We start from the raw sequence: 20,123 nt of genomic DNA, 5'->3' as shown, positions 1-20,123 counted from the left end.
CAGGGAGGTGGGCTTGAGAGCCTCAGGCAAGGGTGCGATGTCGGGTGACAACATGCAGCCTAGGAGGTGATGTTGTTTCTATGTTATTACCACCATGTTGACATTTCTAGACATTGTCTGCAACTTCTGCAGACAATGGAAAAATAGAAACATTTGTTTTCTTCTGGAAATCGTGCCAAGTGCTACGCATATTGTTGCATTTATTTTATTTCAATTATTTCATTTATTTTTGTATCAACTCTCTGAAGTAAATACTGTCATTATGCTTCCTTTACAGATGAGGGACTAGAGGCCATGAAAAGGTAGGTAACACTTTTAAAGTCACGAAACTAGCGGATGGTGGGGCTGGGATTCAACCCAGGCTTGTGACACAAATCCATGTCCTTAACCAGCATGCCATGTGGCCTTTGTGTATTCCAAGGCACAGTGTGAGGGCCATTTATTGTCATAGCTTTTCTCCCACTAAACACAGAATCCCTCAGAATCTTTTCTGTTGGGAGACTGTGGTCACTTTTTCCATTGAGACACTGGAAAAGAGGGCAAGGAGAAGACCAAGGGGGACAGGAAGAGTCCCCAAAAGCCCAGTTCTGGAAGCCTGTGTTTCTGCCACCCAGTGAGAGCAGGGCAGCTCAGCCATGGACGGGGTCTCAGAAGCTCCCTCTCGTACTGCTTCCCCACCAGGAGCCTCACAAAGGTTGATGAGGAGCTGTGCCTTCCCAGTCCTTTGAAGGGGGCCTGGTCTGCCCGAGGAATGGGGGAGGCTGCTTGAGACCCGGGTTCTACTGCTAAAGCCCAGTGAGTTCACCTCCTCTGGCCACTCCCAGCCTCCTCCGTAGCATAGCTGAAATCCCTCCCCTTCGCTGCCTGGGATTGCTCATTGCCCGGCTCCCAAGAGAAGCTGGTGGAGACTGCGCCCCCCTCGCAGGTGGTTGTCTGAGTTTAGGGCAAAGGGAAAGCTTGCTTTTCCACCACCATCAAAGCAGCCCAGATTGCTGGACTACGATATCCTCCAGGTTGCTGCCCGGAAAGCAGTTGCCCTTAGGAGAGCCAGGACACCAGGCCCACACCAAGGTCCGTGGGGGGACTGGGGTTGTAGGAACATTCTGCAAGGGCAAGGGTAAGGAAGGAGCAGGGTAATCCTGGGGGTCAAGCTAAACCCAATCTCCCAGCTGCTGCTCTCGGGAAGAAAGGAAGTGGAAAATACCGGAGAGGGGGTGGTTGGTGAGTAAGAGATAAACCCCAAGGGTGTGGGAGCTATTAAATACTGTGTAGACAGACAGCCTGGCACTTCTTTCAACAGCACTGAGATTAGCAGCGGGACGGGCTCCTCACTCCCTGCTCTCTTGAGGCTCCTCTCTACTCCTCTCAGGGGGGGATTTACCCACCGAATCACATCCACCCCAGCGGCTGCCCCTGCCGGCCCTCCAGCACCCCAGGACACTCTGTAGCTCCCTGCCTCCCTACAAGTGCTAAGATCCAGTCCCCCAGGGTGGTTGACGGCCCCTGTACAGGGCAGGCGGCAACTTCCCCAGATGCGAGCTTGATTTACTCCTCATTCCCTGCCGTCCCTGGAGCAGTGCACAGGGAGTGCTGCTGTGTGACATCTCTGTGCCCAAAGAGAGCAGCTGGAGGGCGTCTGAAACTTGTTCTCAGCGACACCCCTGGTCCTTCCCTGCTGTCTCCTGCAATAACATACCACAGGGGCTGTGAGCTGAATTCACACTCTGGGAAGGGAGGAGAAGGACGCTGAGACTTGTCCTGTCCTTTCTAGCTTGTGACATACCCATTTTCTGGGACACGGGAGGAGGGATGAGACCAGGCCTCTTTCTCACACTCTGTCTGATAATCTATCATGCTCCCTCTCCCCGCAACACCCCTCAGCCCACATCCACACTCCCTCCTCCTCGTTCCTGTCCACCATCTCCACCATCTTGAATGTGAACAGAAACCCTGACCATCCTGACCTGGCAAAGGCCTCTTCCCTGGACCCCCGTGTGCAGCTGGGAAGCAGTGGCCCAACAGAGACGAGCCAGTCGGCACACTTGAGGCAACATCGTGTGCCAAAGCCAGTTCTGGGAGTCAAGGCCCGGGGCAGGCAACAGAAGACACAAAGGCGGGAGATCAATTCAGGACAGCGGTGTGTCAACATATTTGGGTCACGGGCCCCCGGGGGAGACTCTGGGAGAGCTTTACTCCATCTCTTCAGTGAAACTGCACAGCCCCATATGAAGATTTTGTAAGAACACGGTTTTGCAAGAACTGCCCAGAGCCCAGCTATGGTCTCTTTATGGACAGCTCCACAGACTCATGTTTCAGAACCCGGCTCGGGAGTTGTGGGCTGAGACGGGCAACATGGCTTGACCACTTGAGGAAGGGGTGCTACTTATTGCACAGATGTGAGGGTGCACAGGTGCTGAGGGGGAGCAGGCACCCCTGGGGTCAATCAGAAAAAGCTTTCTAGCAGAGGGGGATTTGGAGCAGGGTCTCCTTGGGGGAGGGGAATGTGTGGAGAGGAGACGGGCAGGTGGCCCTTCCAGACTCTTGGCCCCTTGGTGTCTGGAAAGACTCTGGGAATCCTTGTGGTGAGCAGACAACATGTGTCCTGGGCGCCGGTTCTGTGTCACTATAGCAAACCCTTCCATGCCTCGGTTTCCTCATCTCATACCATACCCTTGGGGAACAGGATGAGGAACAGGAAACACACACACAGGAAAGGACAGACAAGGGAAATATTTAAGGTCCTGCCCAGGAGACCAAACAAGGTAGACACCTTACTCCTGTGCCCTCCATGGGTCAGTGCCTCCAGCCGCTGTGTCCCCTGCGGAAGCCCTGCTTGGTGACTGCTGCCCTCCTTTCTGCCATCTCTGGGTAGGGTGGCTTGTGCCTGGCTAGCATCCGCATGGCACAGGACAACAGAAAGTGTCACGGGTTTGCTTAGACAACCCTACCACAGCATCCCCATCATAAAATCCTATCATTCCCAACTCTCCTTACCAGAGAAGCGGTATTTCTGCTTAATAGTGAACGGCGTGGAGCTAAGCCTACCGAGAGAAGCATGGACATCATCCTGGTCTTCTGGGGACTTCCACTCTATGGACAGGGAGCCAACTCCATGGATATAGTAAAGGGTCTCCAGAGGACTGGCCTTGAGCAGAGGGCATGGCTGCCTGGGATCCTCCCTGAAAGATGCCCGGGAAACTCTCAGCATATGACCCTCTGGTGTCTACGGGCTGAAATGCTGACTTGGAGAACTGGTGGGGAGGGCGGAGCCCATACAGACTCTCCATCTTCACCTCCTCCTGCAAGGAATTTCACTGAGAAGCCCCATGACATTTCCGTCTCTGGATCTTGCTCTGTGTGGGAGAGATACAGCACAAAAACATGCAAACCCAAGCCAATCCGGGTTTAGACAAATGCCAGAAACAGCAAAGTTATTTCCACCCTAGGGAGGGGAGAGAGTCTGGAGACTTCACATCCCAGGGGCTCCAAATCCTGGCCAGATAGGCGTTACTTAAAATGTTTCTGACTGGCTAGGGGCGCCTGGGTGGCGCAGTCGGTTAAGCGTCCGACTTCAGCCAGGTCACGATCTCGCGGTCCGTGAGTTCGAGCCCCGCGTCAGGCTCTGGGCTGATGGCTCGGAGCCTGGAGCCTGTTTCCGATTCTGTGTCTCCCTCTTTCTCTGCCCCTCCCCCGTTCATGCTCTGTCTCTCTCTGTCCCAAAAATAAATAAAAAACGTTGAAAAAAAAATTAAAAAAAAAATGTTTCTGACTGGCTAATGTGGAGCCCCAGAAGCAAGAGGCAAAGTTCTCTGTTGCTCCCAGTGGTGCTAGTGAACTGTGAGGCCCAAGAGTGGAGATGAATGGAGAAGCAGCAGACCTGGGTTTTAGCTGCTGTGGTCAGCGTCTGGAGAAACGCTATTTCAAAGAGACAATTATTGGGGCTCCTGGGTGGCTCAAGGTGTTGAGCGTCCGACTCTTGATTTCGGCGCAGGTCATGATCCCAGGGTTTGTGAGTTTGAGCCCCGCCATGGGCTCCCCACTGACAGTGCGGAGCCTGCTTGGGATTGTCTCTCTCTCCCTCTCTCTGCCCCTCCCCTGCTCGTTCTCTCTTTTTCTCAAAAATAAATAAACTTAAAAAATAACAAAGTTCTAGGAGACAACTATTTATTATCAACTCTATTTCTAGGCATCTTTGAAAAACAGAGATACAAGCTTTGGAGGAGCTTATGGCTGGGTACCCAAGATGTAATGAAATCGTGCCTCTCAGATCCTAGCTGCCCAAGCCTGCAGGGGCATCTCAGTTCCTGCCCACTGGCCAAGCTCTCCCTCAGCTGAAACCACACTTGTCTGACCTTCTCCTTCCTCTACGGTTTCCCTCTGTCTGCCTTGCTGCTGCCATTTCCCCCCCTTCCCTCCTGACATTTCTTTATTTTCAGGGAGAAAATAAACAAAATCGGGGTCTGGGTCTGCACGTTTTGCTCTCCAGGTTCTTCCAGGGTCTGCTTCCTCTCCCAGGGCATTACTTCTTCATGTCCGCTCAAAGCACAAGCTGACTTCTGAACTGAAGTGATTCTTCTGGGACTGGTTTTCAATGCCTCCATTTTGCAGATGAGAAAACCAAGGCTCAGAAAGGCGGAGGGCTGCCCCTAGGTTCTAGAGTCAGTCGGTCACAGGGCTGCAAAGAGGATGTAGATCCTCTGACTCCACTTCCAATGTTCTTCCCATTTCTGTTGGTTTCCAAGCACCTTAGTCCACAGGAAAGCTAAGCCTGACAAGAGGGGTGACAAGCCAAGGTCACACAGTTACTTTCTGGCAGGGGGACTCGACCTTTACAACCTACCATGCTTTTCTCAGTTTATCACAAATCTTCCTTTATAAAAGTACTGCTAAATAGAAACAAATACACTGACTTTGGATATCTGACACGCTATGGAGAGTGTCTCTAGCTCATAAAATTATAATTCATGTCATGAATGTAATGCATCCAGAATGATGGCACTAGTCCTATTAAACATTCACTGTTTAATTAGCAGTGATTTCATTTGCTTTTTCTTTAAAGTTTAAAAGTTTTTTTTTTTTTTTTTAAGTAGGCTTCACACCTAGTGCAGAGTCTAATGAGGGCCCCGAACTCAAGACCCTGAGACTGAATCAGAAGCTCAACTGACTGAACCACCCAGGCACCCCAAGGTTTAAAAGGTTTTTAAAGAAGAGTTTGAGGGACACCTGGGTGGCTCAGTCGGTTAAGCATCTGACTTTGGCTCAGGTCATGATCTCCTGGTTCATGGGTTTGAGCCCCGTAGCTCAGAGTCTGGAGCCTGCTTTGCATTCTGTGTCTCCCTCTCTCTCTGTCCCTACCCAACTTGCACATGTGCGCGTGTGCTCTCTCTCTCTTTCTCTCTCTCTCTCAGAAATAAATAAAACATTAAAAAAAATAAAGAAGAGTTTGAAAGGCCCATGATTTTTGACGTGGGAAAAAAAAAAGCTGGCCTGAAAATTTTGAACAATTATCCTTTTTTCTTAATAAAAATTCCTGTGGCTAGCATGTTATCCAGAATCAAGCCCTTTGGCTATTCCTCCCAACTGAGGCATCCCTGAGCCACAGGTCTGAAGGCATCTTAAAGAGCTTTGTTGCTACAACAAGGAGTGGGAATCTCTTGAAATGAGAGGAGATTTGTTTGGTCTTCTACGATTCCATTTGTTTTCATGCTTTTCTCTCTCTCCTTAAAAAAATTTTTTTAAACACTTATTCGTTTTTTTGAGAGACAGAGAGCATGAATGGGGGAGGGGCAGAGAGAGAGGGAGACACAGAATCCAAAGCAGGCTCCAAGCTCTGAACTGATAGCACAGAGCCCGATGTGGGGCGCGAACCCACGGACTGTGAGATCATGACCTGAGCTGAAGTCAGATGCTTAACCAACTGAGCCACCAAGGCACTCCTGTCTCTCTCCTTTTTTGGGGGGGCATGTTTCTTCACCTGCCTCCTCTTACCATTATCCCCAGGCAGCCCAACACAGGAAGCCTTGAAAGAAATAAAAGAGGTCACATGGGGGGCAGATTTAAATGATGGGAAAGGGTGGGGGGGCTGCTGAGGGTGGAAGGAAAGGTGTGGGCTGAAAACTTGGCACAGAGGCACTGCTGAAGAAATGGCAAGTGCCCGGGTAGAGGCACTGAGGGTGACTGATAGCTGTGAATGATAGCAGTGTAATACAGAATTAGCCGGAAGACACCCCAAGAGTGAGGGGTAGGGGAAGAAAGAGGCAGCATTAAATCTGGGGAACCCTGGAGGCATCTTTGATCTGTGAGGAAGGCTTGAGTGGTATAATTATGACACCCCCATTTTTCTGAAATCACTACCAAGATGGGATGAATATCTGTGATGGCTGTCTTGTCTTTCCATGTTGGGGTGGCTTTATGGTCAATGGGCAAGGGTTAGAATATTGGTGCCAGTGTGAGAGGAAAACTTGGTCTGGGAAACAGACTGGAATGAGGAAGGGATGAGGCTGGGAAGGGCAAGAACTTTCCACAAAGACCCGTTTTCAGCTCTCTCTGTGTGAGTGAAGGCGTGTTGCAGGTGAGAACATGGAGGCAGAAATGTCGGAGTGATATCGTTAACTAGACCACATGGAAGCACTCAGGTCCCTGCCCCAGTGGGTTGTAGGAGCCATGACAGACCGAGTTCATTCAGCTGTGGACCGACCCCATGGAGAACAGAGCAGGGATGTGTAGCTTCCCACTGCCGCAGATCTACTGGAATTAGAAAATTCCCAGGGTGCCTGGGTGGCTCAGTCGGCTGAGCGTCCAACTTTGGCTCAGGTTATGATCTCACGGTTCATGACTTTGAGTCCCGCATCCGGCTCTGTGCTGACAGCTCAGAGCCTGGAGCCTGCTTCTGTGTCTCCCTCTCTCTCTGCCCCTCCTCTGCTTGCACGCTCTCTCTAAAAAATAAATAAACATTAAAAAATTTTTAAAAAAGAAAAGAAAATTCCTACTTAGGAAATTAGAACTCCATGTGACATCTGTGGCTGCAGCAGTGAGAAAGGAAGTGACTTGTTGAGTGTCTGCTGTGTGTCAGGCACGGTGTTGGAGGCTTCATTGCTTGATTGCTGGATTGCTTCGTTGGTTCAACCAACATGTGTCGAGGCCCTGCTGTGTCCTGGGCAGTGTTCCTGCCCTTGTCCCTCTTCTGTTTCTGGGGTCTGTGCTGTTTCTGAGAGGTGGGCACACCCCGATCTCCTGATACGCCGGTTACATAGTATGTTCCAGAGACTCCACATTCCAAATGGAGTCCACACAGCAGAGTGTTGTGAGTGCCTGGATGGTCACCAGCCCTGCTTCTCAATTACAACCAGTTTGGCCAGGACACCTTAAAATCAATAGCTGTAGGGTTCTCAGTGAAAAAAAAAAAAGGAGTCAAAAAACAAAAAACAAGACACATCAGGTAAGAAAGGTGGGCTCCTGGGCTGCAATGGACGACCCTGGGACTAGAGACTGAGTGAGGAGTGTTAAGATAATCATTGACAATGAAGTGCCCCAGGGGACATACTGAGCAGGTGGCTCCTGTTGGGAGCCTGGAAGTCTCCTGTCCCACCTTCCCTTGGCCCCGGGAGCCACCAGAGAGCTCTCTGGAGCAGCGTCTAGGCACTCTGATGGAGTGTGCCTGGCTTAGCAGCCAGTAAGGGGACCAGGATGAGGCATCCGCTCCTCTTAGAGGTCTCGGCTGCAGGCTGGCCTGTAGATGGCTTGTTTCCGGCCTGTGGGGTTCCTGAACTTTTCGATGTTATTGGTCTCTGTACGGCTGTTAGCCCCTAGAGCACCCTGAACTCAGCAGCAGGGGCTGGAAGAGGAGGGTTTGATGTTTGTTTGTTTTGTTTTTGTTTTTGAAATCCAAACACTTGGTTTCAGCAGCTTGGTTCAGGGATGCTTTGAGTCCTTGGAAGGGGAGACTAACCTGTCTGGCCTCTGGAAGGAAGCCCCTCCCTGATGGAGTCAGAAACCTGAGACAAGGTCCAGGTGGGATCTTTAGGGAACAGGTGCATGGGAGGCAGTGAAGGCTCAAACACTGCTAGCATCACATTCCCATGTCAGGGAAGACTGGCAGTTCCATATCCCAAACCCTAAAATGATTTTTGGGTCCTAGGCTTGTTCTCTGAGTGAGGGGTTGGGGGTATGGGGTAAAGATGAATGTGAGCCTGGCTCTGCCCTGCAGGAGTCCAGGGACATGGCTCATTACAACACAAGAGGACCGCAATAGGCTGTGAGGGAGGTACACAGGCTGCCAAGGGAGTATGGGGCTGGGGGATTCATTTCTACCAGGAGAATCTGACGTCAGCATCCATATGTATGTCTCGCTGGCTGAACAGTTCACATAACACTGGGGTTTGCTTTTCTTCTCCACTGGCCAGCCTAGATGCTTTTGAAACCTGATGAGGAAAAGCATTTAGGGGTCTGGGCTTGCCAGCAGCTTGTTGAAAGAAGGATTTTGTCCTATAGGATCCCTGTTCTGTTATCAGAGACTCATGACACCAACAGGTTAATATCCTTATGGGACAGTGGGGATCCAGGGTAAATGTTCCCATTTTATTTTTTTAATGTTTATTTATTTATTTATTTATTTAGAGAGAGAGAGAGAGAGAGCACTCATGTGTGTACAAGCAGGGGAAGGGGAGAGAGAGAGAGAGAAAGAGAGAGAGAGAGAGAGAGAGAGGGAGAGAGAGAATCCCAAGCAGGTATGACTCACTGACAGTGTGGAGCCCATCACGGAGTTCAAACTCATGAACCATGAGATCATGACCTGAGCCAAAATCAGGAGTCAGATGCTTAACTGACAAGCCACCTAAGTGCCCCAATGTTCCCGTTTTATAGGTGAAGAAATTGAGGACCACAGTGGAGGTCAGCAGCAAAATCACAGCCAGAACTAGTCTGAAGTCCCATTTCATTCCCTTAAAAAATGCAGAACATGTTGTCTGGATGAGCATGTTGAGGTAAAGTTTAAAAATATGGAAATAAAATGTTACATAATATTTAAGCACATGGAGATTATGTAAAAGGTAAAGATATGGAAATAAAATGTTATATAACATCTAAGTTGCATTAATTCTACCCTCCCCATCTCAAGAGAAGAGGATGACTCTCCTTCGACTTGCCTTTCAGAAACTGGCAAAATGAGTCTAGAAAGGGAAGGGGCCCAGTGGAGAGAATCGGAAGGGAGATTCGGTGTGAAAGCAGAACCAAAGAGAGGTGAATCATGCAGATTGTGTGCCCGGCACCAGCCTGGGGCATAGCAGATGCTCCATAAATGTTCATCCCTTTCCTTCACAGACGGACCAAGCTGCTCCTGAAGCTGGCGTGGCCTGGGCACGGTCATGGTGGAGTAATGGCCAACTAGGGCGTTGCTCAGATACCCATAGATAATGACACATTTGACTTTGGATTGGGGCTCTCTCCAAAGCTTTTAGCTTTATGATTTATTTGCATGATTATGATTATATAAGCCAGATTGGGGGAAAGAAAATCAAGGAGACACATGGGTTTGCTTCCTTCAGCTTTCTCGTACTGCACGTCAAGTATCATGAAGAGCTGGTTCCCTGTTCCTCACTCTCATTTCCCACTGTGGCCATGTAGTGAAGACACAGGATTAGAGATTTGGGTGGAGGGGATGTGAGAAGGGAAATAACATTTCTGGAGTTTCTGCTATTAACTAGGAACTGTGTTTAGCACATGTGTATGTGACCTGTTCTGTTTTTACAACGGACAAATAGTTCTCTTTATAAATGAGGAAACTGAGGCTTGAGGATTATGAATCATCCAGCGTTACTTAACTAAAATACAATGAAACTGTGACTTAAACTCAAAACTTATGTTGGGACCTGGGAAATCCTAGTTCTGTGACTCATGGGGCTTATGTGGAATGCATCGTCTTAGCACAAGATAAGAGGAGATACCTTTGCTTCATACAAAACAATAGTGAATACCTAACCTTTGTGTCCTGTCATAATCTTCAAAACACTTGGGGTGAATTCTCCATTTTCTAGCTAAGAGTACAGAGCCTCAACATTTAATTCAAAGTCACAGAGCCAGGAAATCACAAACTGGGACTCAAACCCAGATGGACGTTCGATTCCAGTACTCACAGTGCCCGGCCACACACGCCAAGGAAGGCCTATGATTGAGTTTTGGAGTGGATGCTCTGTGCATTTGGTGGCTCGATGGGTTTTCTGATATTCATCCGTCCCTGGTGCTCATTGTGGAGTTGGACTTCCTGACCGGTTAGCAGAATCACCTGACGATATGTGATCACTGACTGGTTAAATCAAAATACACTTGGACCTTGGAGTTATGCAAGGCTTTTGATTGCAACCTTTTGTTGGGTGCCCAGAGTCAGACCCAGGAAAAGAGTCACTTTCCATAAACCCCTCAACTTCTGGGTTTTCATGTCTAAAGATGACAGAGTTGATGCCCATGAGGACTTCTGGTTACAGGAAAGAAAATTGTCCTCTCCTCAATGACTGGCTATTGTGCATTCCTGGTATGGCATGGGAAAGAGTCAAAACAACAACTCTTTTGACACACCCTTGGCTGACTTCTTTCTATGAGAGTATGTATACTTCTTCGTGTTACATTTGTACTCTACAAAAGCACTGGTTGAAACTCTTCCTGGAGCAGAGGGAAAAGCGAGGACTCGAAGGCTGCTATTGAGGGGCCCCTTCAGTCTCTAAATCTGTCACCTCTTTCATCAGCCTCACTGGGTGGCAAGCCTGCACAGGCCCAGTGGCATTTGCCCTCCCTTGGGTTGGTCCAGAGCAGGGAACAGCATTCTGCAGAAGGTCTCTTTTCAGATTGAGAAACCCACATCCTGATCTCCTCTTTTGATGATTTCACAAAAATCGAATTGCATGACAGATGCCCAGATAAACAGGAGAAGTTTGCAGTCGAAGCAAGTTTTGGGATGGAGCTGATTAGTAGATTTTTAATGGCTATTAGCTTGATAATCAGTAACCACGCGTAGCTTCCAGGCAGACCAAACCCGTGCATCAGTCTGCCCACGCCCATGCACATCAATACCTCATTGGCAGGTATAAAAGGGGGCCCTGACAGTCTCCCAGTAGCAGAGCGGAGTCTCTAGCCTTAACTCGTCTGGGAACCTTCACTTTCCCTCACTGGGCTAAGGCATCATGAGTTGTCAGATCTCGTGCAAATCTCGAAGAGGAGGAGGAGGTGGAGGAAGATTCCGGGGCTTCAGCAGTGGCTCAGCCGTGGTCTCCGGTGGGAGCCGGAGATCGGCCACTAGCTTCTCCTGCTTGAGCCGCCATGGCGGTGGCGGAGGGGGCTTCGGTGGAGGCGGCTTTGGCAGTCGGAGCCTTGTTGGTCTTGGAGGCACCAAGAGCATCTCCATTAGTGTGGCTGGAGGAGGTGGAAGCTTCGGCTCCGGTGGTGGATTTGGTGGCAGAGGAGGTGGCTTTGGAGGCGGCAGCGGCTTTGGTGGCGGCAGTGGCTTTGGTGGAGGCAGCGGCTTTGGAGGCGGCGGCTTTGGAGGCGGCGGTTTCGGTGGAGGCGGCTTCGGCGGCGGCCGCTTTGGAGGTGGCGGTGGCTTTGGAGGTTTTGGGGGTCCTGGTGGCATGGGGCCTGGAGGATTCCCTGGTGGAGGCATCCACGAAGTCTCTGTCAACCAGAGCCTCCTGCAGCCTCTCAACGTGAAAGTTGACCCAGAGATCCAGAATGTGAAGTCTCGGGAGCGGGAGCAGATCAAAACTCTCAACAACAAATTTGCCTCTTTCATTGACAAGGTGAGTCATGAGAAGCTGGCTCTCTCTTGATGCTCAGGATGCCCTACTTCCACTTCTACCTGACGAGCCAATGGCACAGATTCATTTCTTCCAGGAGCCATTGGTGTAGTCAAACTAGCCTGGTGTATTTCCCAAATGGGCGACGTGCTGGCTTCATGGGCCACATCTTCTGAGACAGTCTGCAGTTAGGAATTATTTACATCTTTGGCTTTATGGCTTCAGCCCAAATAAGTAATATTTATGGAAAATTCTGAAAATCGTGGAAACACTGATAGAGGCAAGTAAAATGGACTGAGAAGTTCAGGCCACGTGCCAGCCGATTTTGGAAGGAATTGGTAAGACGTCTTCTGAGATAGTCTTTCCTTCCCGGAAAGCTATTAGTCCATTATGTTCTGGGAAGCTGCACCCAAAACATCTGTTTGGGGATGAAAGAGATTCCTGCCTTTAAGAGAAGCATTCTCAGTTTTGTGACCCAGAAAGTCTTTATTGGTGTCACTTTTGAGCATTACAGGGTTTTGCCCTATTTCAAGGCAGATGAACTTGCCTAAGAAATTTATGAGGCTTGTAAAAATCAGAGCGAGGAGCCCTGCCCTCCGGTGCTCTCACACTCAGCACCTTTAGGATCAGTGCCAGGGGATGCCTATTTTTGGTTTGCCCAGGACCTTATGGGACTTTTGCCGGAAATTCAACTAGGATGGGAGAGGGAAATGGCCTGGAGTCTTGGGAGCAGCCACAAACAAAACAGTGGGCGGTGAAGTAGGAAAAAGAGTTCTCTGCATGGAAAGTGCCAGCTATAACATTAGGAGTCTGTAGAACCTTCCAAGTGTGGAGGCAGGGAGCTCAAGCCGGATCCAGCATCCGGCTAGTGAGCACAAAGCTGTGGAGACTTCTCTAAGTCCCGAAGCAGGATCAGAACGGACTCCGGCAAGTGTGGCCCGCTGGGGGGGAAGGGTGATCCAGAGCTCATGTGCTCTCCTTCTGGTCACCCTGTAGGTGCGGTTCCTGGAGCAGCAGAACCAGGTACTGCAGACCAAATGGGAGCTGCTACAGCAAATAGACGTCAGCACCCGCACCACCAACCTGGAGCCCATCTTTCAAATGTACATTGCCAAACTGAAGAAATATGTGGATACGCTGTCTGCAGAGAGAACATCACAAGATTCAGAGCTGAACAACATGCAGGATCTTGTTGAGGATTTTAAGAAGAAGTAGGTGGCAAACAGCGAATGGAGATCAATATCGATCATAGCTGTCCAGTCACCCCCCAGGAGGCCATGCCTCTCCCCACTGCATTTGTGGGGTCGATTCACGTGTCGATCATTTGTGAGGAAGACGTGTAGGGCTTTAGAGATCGTGGCTTTTCCCCCATGTTTGCAAGTTAATTTGTAGAAGAGCACCCTTATTTGGGACATCATAGTTACAATTTAGATCGTTAAAAGAGTGTTTAATATTCTCAGAGAATGGAGAATTCAGGGTGGGTCCAGTCGGAAAAAAGAAAGAAAAAAGTAAACAAGCTGGAACTAATCTAACAGCTGTGTCCCCGGGTCCCCACAGGTACGAGGATGAAATCAACAAGCGCACAGCTGCTGAGAATGATTTTGTGACACTTAAAAAGGTGAGCCAGAGCATGGCATGGCTGGGTGGGAATGAGGGGGCTTCGGAAGCCCGCTGGGTCCAAGCAGACAGGCTGGAGAACAAATGAGCTCCCGTGGAGACAAGACTCACCTGAGGTGCCTGGGGATGTGGGAGAACAGTTAGCAGGGACTGGGTAGAAGAGAGGGTCAGAGAGAGGGAGTGGGGCCTGCACACTGAGCAGTGCATGAGTCTCACCAGAGGCCCCTCACATTTTCTGCAGGACGTGGACAATGTCTACATGACCAAGGTGGAGCTGCAGGCCAAGACAGATGTGCTGAATCAGGAGCTTGAGTTCATGAAATTCCTTTTTGATGCGGTAAGGAGGCTGCTCCTGGAGACACCCTGGCTTCCCACCCTTCCCACCAAGGAAGCCCTTCCCAATTTGTGAAAAGGTGGGATGAGTGGGGTCTGTGGACTGGCTGACTTCAACCTGCCATCATTGCAAGCCACTAAGGAGGTTTCGGGGATGTAGGCCTCGGAAGAGAGGAGCTTTCTCCTCTGATGTCACAAGAAGTAAGGCTCAGGAAACAGAGAACAACTTCTCTCACTCCATTCCTCAAGTGTCCAGCTCCCCTTAGGAAGAGATCTATCCTGTCCCCATCCCTACGTCTAATGTAGTTCAGAGATCAAAATGCAGCAGACCTTCCCTCCCTGCCCAGGTGCACACATATCTTCTGAAACAGGAAGTAAAATTTAAGACATTTATCATCCACAGGCTTCCTTCTGGGGGCATCAAACTTATCAAAATTGCGTAAGTGATGAAAGCTATAAACTAGGAGGCTCACAAATGCCGACTCCCATAATTCTCTGGACACCCTCGGCAGAAGCCTGGGATTGGTGTTTATGTTTGCTTTAATCCCACCCAGTGTATCCCACCCAGCTTAGTCTGAGAACCCATATGTCCTCAACACCGGGGAGGGGAATATCTCCTCACTGACTTTGGCTATGGGCAGGGAAGCCATGGCCAGACCTCCCCGTGTGTTGCAGGAGCTGTCCCAGATGCAGCAGAGTATCACCGACACCAGCGTTGTCTTGTCCATGGACAACAACCGCAGCCTGGACCTGGACAGCATCATCTCCGAGGTCCGTGCCCAGTATGAGGAGATCGCCCAGAAGAGCAAGGCAGAGGCCGAGGCCCTGTACCACAGCAAGGCAAGTGCAAGGAGAGCACAGAGAGCCTCAGCTCTGTCTAACAAGCTGGGCTTCACCCCGGCCGGAACGTGTCCCATGAGATTACTGGTGCTTTTGTCTAATGGAAGTTGGGCATCATTCCCAAGCAAGTGTCCATAGTGCCTCAACTGCCCTCAACTGACAATGGCACCAAGTCCTTGAGGGGACGTGAGACGGTCCCCCACCTCCCACAAATGCAGCTTGGTTGACCCAGCCTGCATCAGACTTACCTTGGCTTGGGCCAAGCTTCCTCCACGCTGCCACTGCCTTCTTCCCGTACAGTACGAGGAGCTCCAGATTACTGCAGGGAAACACGGAGACAGCCTGAAGGAGGTCAAGATGGAGATCAGTGAGCTGAACCGCATGATCCAGAGGCTGCAAGGGGAGATCGCCCATGTGAAGAAGCAGGTGGGCGTGGCCCCCAAGGCTGTGCGGCTCTGGGGGTCAAGTGAGGCTCGGGTGGGTGGGAGGTTGTGTATGGGTGAGTATGTGCAACTGCGTGTGTGTGAGAGAGAGGAGAAACTGAGGAATTCGAATCTAGCATATGTCGATCCCAACCACCTTGAGTGTAACAAAATTTAAGGCTTATCACAATTTTTACGGTGGTATAAGAGACATTCCAAAGTGAGGATTAGTGCAGGGAAAGAATTGTGCTACCTTTTGGATTGCTTCCATGAGCGGAAGGGAGTGATAATAAATAAGGCAAGAAGTCATCTGGCTGGTGGCAGGGGGGTGGGGGTGGCAGACAGAGCCTGCCCTCCATGCTTGGCACTGTCCTGAAACACCAGTGGCGGTGCGGTGGTGGGGCAGCAGCCGCGGCAGGGAGCTGGCCGGGGGATGGACGGTGGCTTGGGAGAGATAATGTGGGGCAGAGAATGGACTCCAGAGGCAGCAGGGGTTCTGTGAAGTTGTCCACATGGGATGTTTTCATTTGCGACTATAGACCGGGACAGTGCCTCTGGCCCTGTGCTGTGAGGTAAGGGTCATTATGGGCAACGCATCAGGGTCCAGTCAGAGGCAGCTGGAAGGCGATGCCCCAGAGATGGCAGCAAGTCTCAGCATCCTTGTTTGTGACTTGCATCAACTCCAGGGGGACCCAACACTTCCGGGGCCAGTGAGTCTGGCTTCTCACACCCTAAACACATCTGCTCCCCTCCCCCTCTGCCAGGCAGACTCAGCTCTCCAGACTAACAGAAACCTTTTCTCCTTCTCTCCCAGTGTAAGAGTGTGCAAGAAGCCATTGCGGATGCGGAGCAGAAAGGAGAGCATGCCCTCAAAGATGCTCAGGGCAAGCTCTCTGACCTTGAGGACGCCCTGCAGCAGGCCAAGGAGGACCTGGCCCGGCTGCTGAAGGACTACCAGGAGCTGATGAACGTGAAGCTGGCCCTGGACGTGGAGATTGCCACCTACCGCAAGCTGCTGGAGGGCGAGGAGTGCAGGTGGGGACACTTGGGAAGCAGGAGGGTCACGTGGTCCACCCTGCCCTCTCTCCTAGAACCGGGGCTGGAGGCAAAGGCAGGGAAAGCAGGGGTGGAGCAGGACCTCTGACAGGTGAGAGCTGATGTCACCACATTCCCCAAGCAGCCATTCAGGACCCAAAGCATTAACGTACAGTTGTAGATTTATCAATATGGCATGACTAACAAGTCAGATTAAATTACACCCAGTTAAGTGAAATTAAATCAAAGTAGATTAAGCAGTACATTAATCTTGGTCTTTTCTGAAAGAGAAACTAAAATGCTGTGAAATCACGTTGGTCCTAGAGAGTACGAGACATTGGTTTATGGGTCTGCTGGGTGGATGGCCTTGTCTGCCTCCACCTTGCGACCCAGAACAGGGGGATCACGTGTTGGACCATGCTGACTGGCTGACAGCTCCCCTGCAGCAGGTGCCAGACCCGGTTCTTTGCAGATTTCTGGAGTGACAGACTGAACCCTTTGCTAACCCGCCAAGGGGAACTTTTCTTCCTCTGTTTGACGACGCTGTCTGAGCCCTCTGTCAGTGTCACCAGCATCCCCAGTGGCTTTATTTGGCTGAAGCAGCTGGAAGGGGACAAGCTACCCCAGGCCAGCAGCAAGCCAGTATGATGGGGAAGGAGCCGCTTTGCTCAGGGTGTTGCTCTGGACTCGTCTTTCAGGCCATGCCCTGCAAGAAGAAGTGGGACAGATTTCAGACGAAGCAGAGGAGGGCGGGGCAGGAGGGGAGAATAGGGAGGCTGTACAGGGTTACAGTTCTTTCCCAGTTGAATGTTCACAGTGCAGCCTTGTTTCAAAATTTCTAGCGTGGTTGGGATTCGGAATAGCGGACTCCCTCAGATGGATTTAAATACAAACACGGGTTGCAAATCAGAAGGGAATTTGCTTTCTTTAAAAAAATTCCTTTTTAATATTTGTTTATTTTTGAGACACACACACACACACACACACACACACACAGAGCGTGAGTGAGGGAGAGGCAGAGAGAGACGGAGACACAGAATCAGAAGCGGGCTCCAGTCTCCGAGCTGTTAGCACAGAGCCCGACACGGGGCTCGAACTCACGAACCATGAGATCATGACCTGAGCCGAAGTCGGACGCTTCATGGACTGAGCCACCCAGAACCCAAGGGCTCTGCCATAAGCTATTTTCTCTCTTTCCGACAGGATGTCTGGAGACCTCAGTAGCAACGTGACTGTGTGTAAGTAGTGGGGGTGTTCCTGCCCTGTGGGTGGTGTGTCGGGAGGATGCCGAGGCATTCAGACTCTCCACGGGGATGCCATCTCTCCCCACAGCTGTGACAAGCAGCACCGTGTCTTCGAGCATGACATCTAAGGCCGGCTTTGGCTCTGGAGGCAGAGGATCCGGTTCTAGAGGAGGAGGATACAGCTCTGGAAGTGGCAGTTACAGCTCTGGAGGCAGAGGATCAAGCTCCCGAGGGGGCAGTGGAGGGGGCTATGGCTCTGGAGGGGGCTCCAGAGGCGGATCCAGCTCTGGAGGGGGCTATGGCTCTGGAGGGGGCTCCAGAGGCGGATCTAGCTCTGGAGGGGGCTATGGCTCTGGAGGCGGCTCCAGAGGGGGCTCCGGCTCTGAAAAGGGTGGTTCTGGCTCAGGTGAAGGTTACAGTTCCAGCGTGACCTTCTCTTTTAGATAAAGATGGAGTCCTACTGTCGATTCTGCCGCTTTAGAATGTAGAAGCCTGTCTCTGTACATCCCATTGGCAGCAAATCAAACCTTGTCCTCCACCCCTGATGACATTTTGGAGGAAAGGGTTGCTCACATAGGTTTTTGAAATATCTTCTCTCCGAACCAGTTGATTGGAGCCAGTGACACCCTCTGCCCCCTGCCCCCCCCCCCCCCCGGAAGAAGCTGCATCGCCCAGGCTTGTACTTCCAGCCATGCCCCCCTGCCTGGCCCCTCCTTGCATTGCCCCTCTGGTGGTCCTCCTCCTGAGGACTACTCTGTTGAGGGCTCCATCTCAAAGCCTGCGTCTTTCTCGTGGGCCTGCCCCCCAGGGAAACATGTTTCTGTGTATATAGCCCGCCTTGTTGGCTTTGCATCTAAAGTGCTGTGGTCTTGGTGTCTGCACAATAAACTTCGTCTGCAATTTATAACATGTGATGTGCATTTAATGTCAAGCCTTGGCAGAAATGGGCAGTCAGGAGCTGTAATTACTCATTGCTGTCTAATTTAAGACACCAGAAAAGGGAGAGATTGGGAAATATATAAAAGCGAAGCTTCCTGGGGCAGGGACATATGGCCCTGAGGCAGTGTGGCTGGGAGAAGCCAAGGGCAGTGTATTTTCTTTTTTTTCTGGAAGTCTTGAAGAACAGAGACTGGAGGGGCTAGCCCTGGAGTCAGGGTGTGGATGTGATGTTCTTAGAAAAGTATTTGTGAGATCTGGGGACTGGGATATTGCCAGGAGGGTGACAGGGGGATTTGTGGAAAATTCTCTTCCCCAGCAAAAGCCACTCTTCTTAAAAGCATTTTCCCACAGATGCCACCCCACCCTCCACCTTCTGACAAGAGTTCTGAGCTGATGTCCCTGCTCCTCAGGACAAATCAGCTGGCCCCCCTGAGTTCCAGCCAGGCTGTCTGCAGCTCTAAGCTTCCAAGGCAGAATTAGTATTTTCTTAGCTCAACCTAGGTCACTGGGTGCTCTATGTACCCAGTACCCAAACCTAAGTACCCAGTGGGAGTTCTCAACAAAGGCTGAAGGAGAGGACCTGGGGAAGTCTCTGGAGGACTATAAAGTGATCTCCAAAACAAAAAACTGCTTTTTTTCACAGAACATTTCTCCACTACCACCAGAGAAGTTCTCCAACGCATTCAGCAGATAATGGGCCCTTTTGTCCCCCCTTCCCCCCTGCCCCCAACCATGCAATAGCCCTCTGGGAGCCCCTCCCTCTGGACACCCCAATCAGGGCAGCCTTCTCCTGTGGTCATGGAGACGATTTCAGCCTCTTCCCCACAAAGGCCTTGTCATCTGACTGCAGCTTCCTGGTAACTCAGGAAGGGCTGGGCTCTTGGGGTTGGTAATAGACTAGTCAAAGTTGCCAAATGGGAGTTGGTGTCTTTGATTGGGTCAGGTCGAGATATATGTGTGGGTATTCAGATGTAGCCGATGTGTCTTAAAATAACTCAAATAAAAAAAAAATCCTGGGGGAATTCTTTTCTCATTTTACTTTAGTTCCAAAACCTTGGTGAGGCCTTGGTTGAGTCTGTGAGACTCTTCCACATCCCTAGAGGCTGTCGAGATGGCTTTGAACAATGTAGGGGAGGCATTAATAGAGAATAGATGTTTTTTACTGATCCCAGACCAGCTGGCCCCAGGTTTGAGGGTACGAGACAGGAAGAGGTCTGAAGGCTGAAGGGGGCAAGGTGATAATACACGAGGATGGCCAGTCAGGGCTGATGTGCTGCTCAGAGATGGACCCTGAGAGCTCCCGGAGCTTGGTTAGGTGGGAGAGGTCTGTGGAGGTGAGGGTGCCTACTAGGAAGGAGAAATGTGGGGGCCTGGCTGTTTTAGGGTATATTTACTATGCAGGCATGAACAAGGCCCTAAACAGGGTCTAGTGTCCCACACATTTAGGGCTGTGATTCTGAATCCTCAGTTTAGGGAAGGAAACAGATAAAGTCCAGGGTGGGCATAGAAACTTGGCCTCTGCTTCCCAGTTCATGTATTGTTTCAAGGCTTTGGGAATGGTGAGCTGTTCTGATAACTTTCTGAGGGGAAAGAAGGTGAAGCAGGTAAGGTGACAGCTTTTATTCCCAGCTACCTTAATTGCTCAGATTATCGGTGCTGTGAGTTTCCAGCCCCTTCTATGGTTCACTCTCCTTGCTTCTACTCTACCTGAGATGTAGCCCTTCTTTTCAGATCCATGCAAACACAGGTTACGTTCATGTTGGACTCCAATAGCAAAATGAGCTGTGTAGATGAGCTCAGGGGGACACAGGCCTGAAGTCTGAGCGAAGTCTGGCTCTAAGCAGGTAATGGAATGAGTGACCAGCTTTGGGGGACAGATTCTCCTTTCCTCCTAAGTGTCACAGGAGGAGAGA

General features: G+C 50.6%; 1 protein-coding gene across 1 annotated transcript; it reads left to right on the top strand.

Annotated features, from left to right (window-relative positions):
- Window positions 1-11,171: 11,171 nt before the first annotated feature.
- Window positions 11,172-17,754, top strand: KRT2 (keratin 2). Its single transcript, XM_042944556.1, has 9 exons — window positions 11,172-11,783; window positions 12,777-12,991; window positions 13,338-13,398; window positions 13,639-13,734; window positions 14,406-14,570; window positions 14,871-14,996; window positions 15,807-16,027; window positions 17,231-17,265; window positions 17,360-17,754. Exons 1-9 carry the CDS (start codon window positions 11,172-11,174, stop codon window positions 17,716-17,718), a joined length of 1,890 nt encoding a protein of 629 aa, XP_042800490.1. The 3' UTR covers window positions 17,719-17,754.
- Window positions 17,755-20,123: the final 2,369 nt, after the last annotated feature.

This window comes from Panthera leo, chromosome B4 (assembly GCF_018350215.1).
Source record: "Panthera leo isolate Ple1 chromosome B4, P.leo_Ple1_pat1.1, whole genome shotgun sequence".
Classification (NCBI taxonomy): Eukaryota; Metazoa; Chordata; class Mammalia; order Carnivora; family Felidae; genus Panthera; species Panthera leo.
The sequence above is the reverse complement of the archived record's forward strand: the minus strand, read 5'-3'. Positions and strand labels throughout refer to the sequence as shown.

Bases quoted from the DNA above. Each gene is read 5' to 3' on its own strand.
- KRT2 (XM_042944556.1), top strand. From the start codon at position 11,172: ATGAGTTGTCAGATCTCGTGCAAATCTCGAAGAGGAGGAGGAGGTGGA. The intron at 12,992-13,337 runs GTAGGTGGCAAA...GGGTCCCCACAG, and splicing joins GTTGAGGATTTTAAGAAGAA to GTACGAGGATGAAATCAACA. The intron at 13,735-14,405 runs GTAAGGAGGCTG...CGTGTGTTGCAG, and splicing joins TGAAATTCCTTTTTGATGCG to GAGCTGTCCCAGATGCAGCA.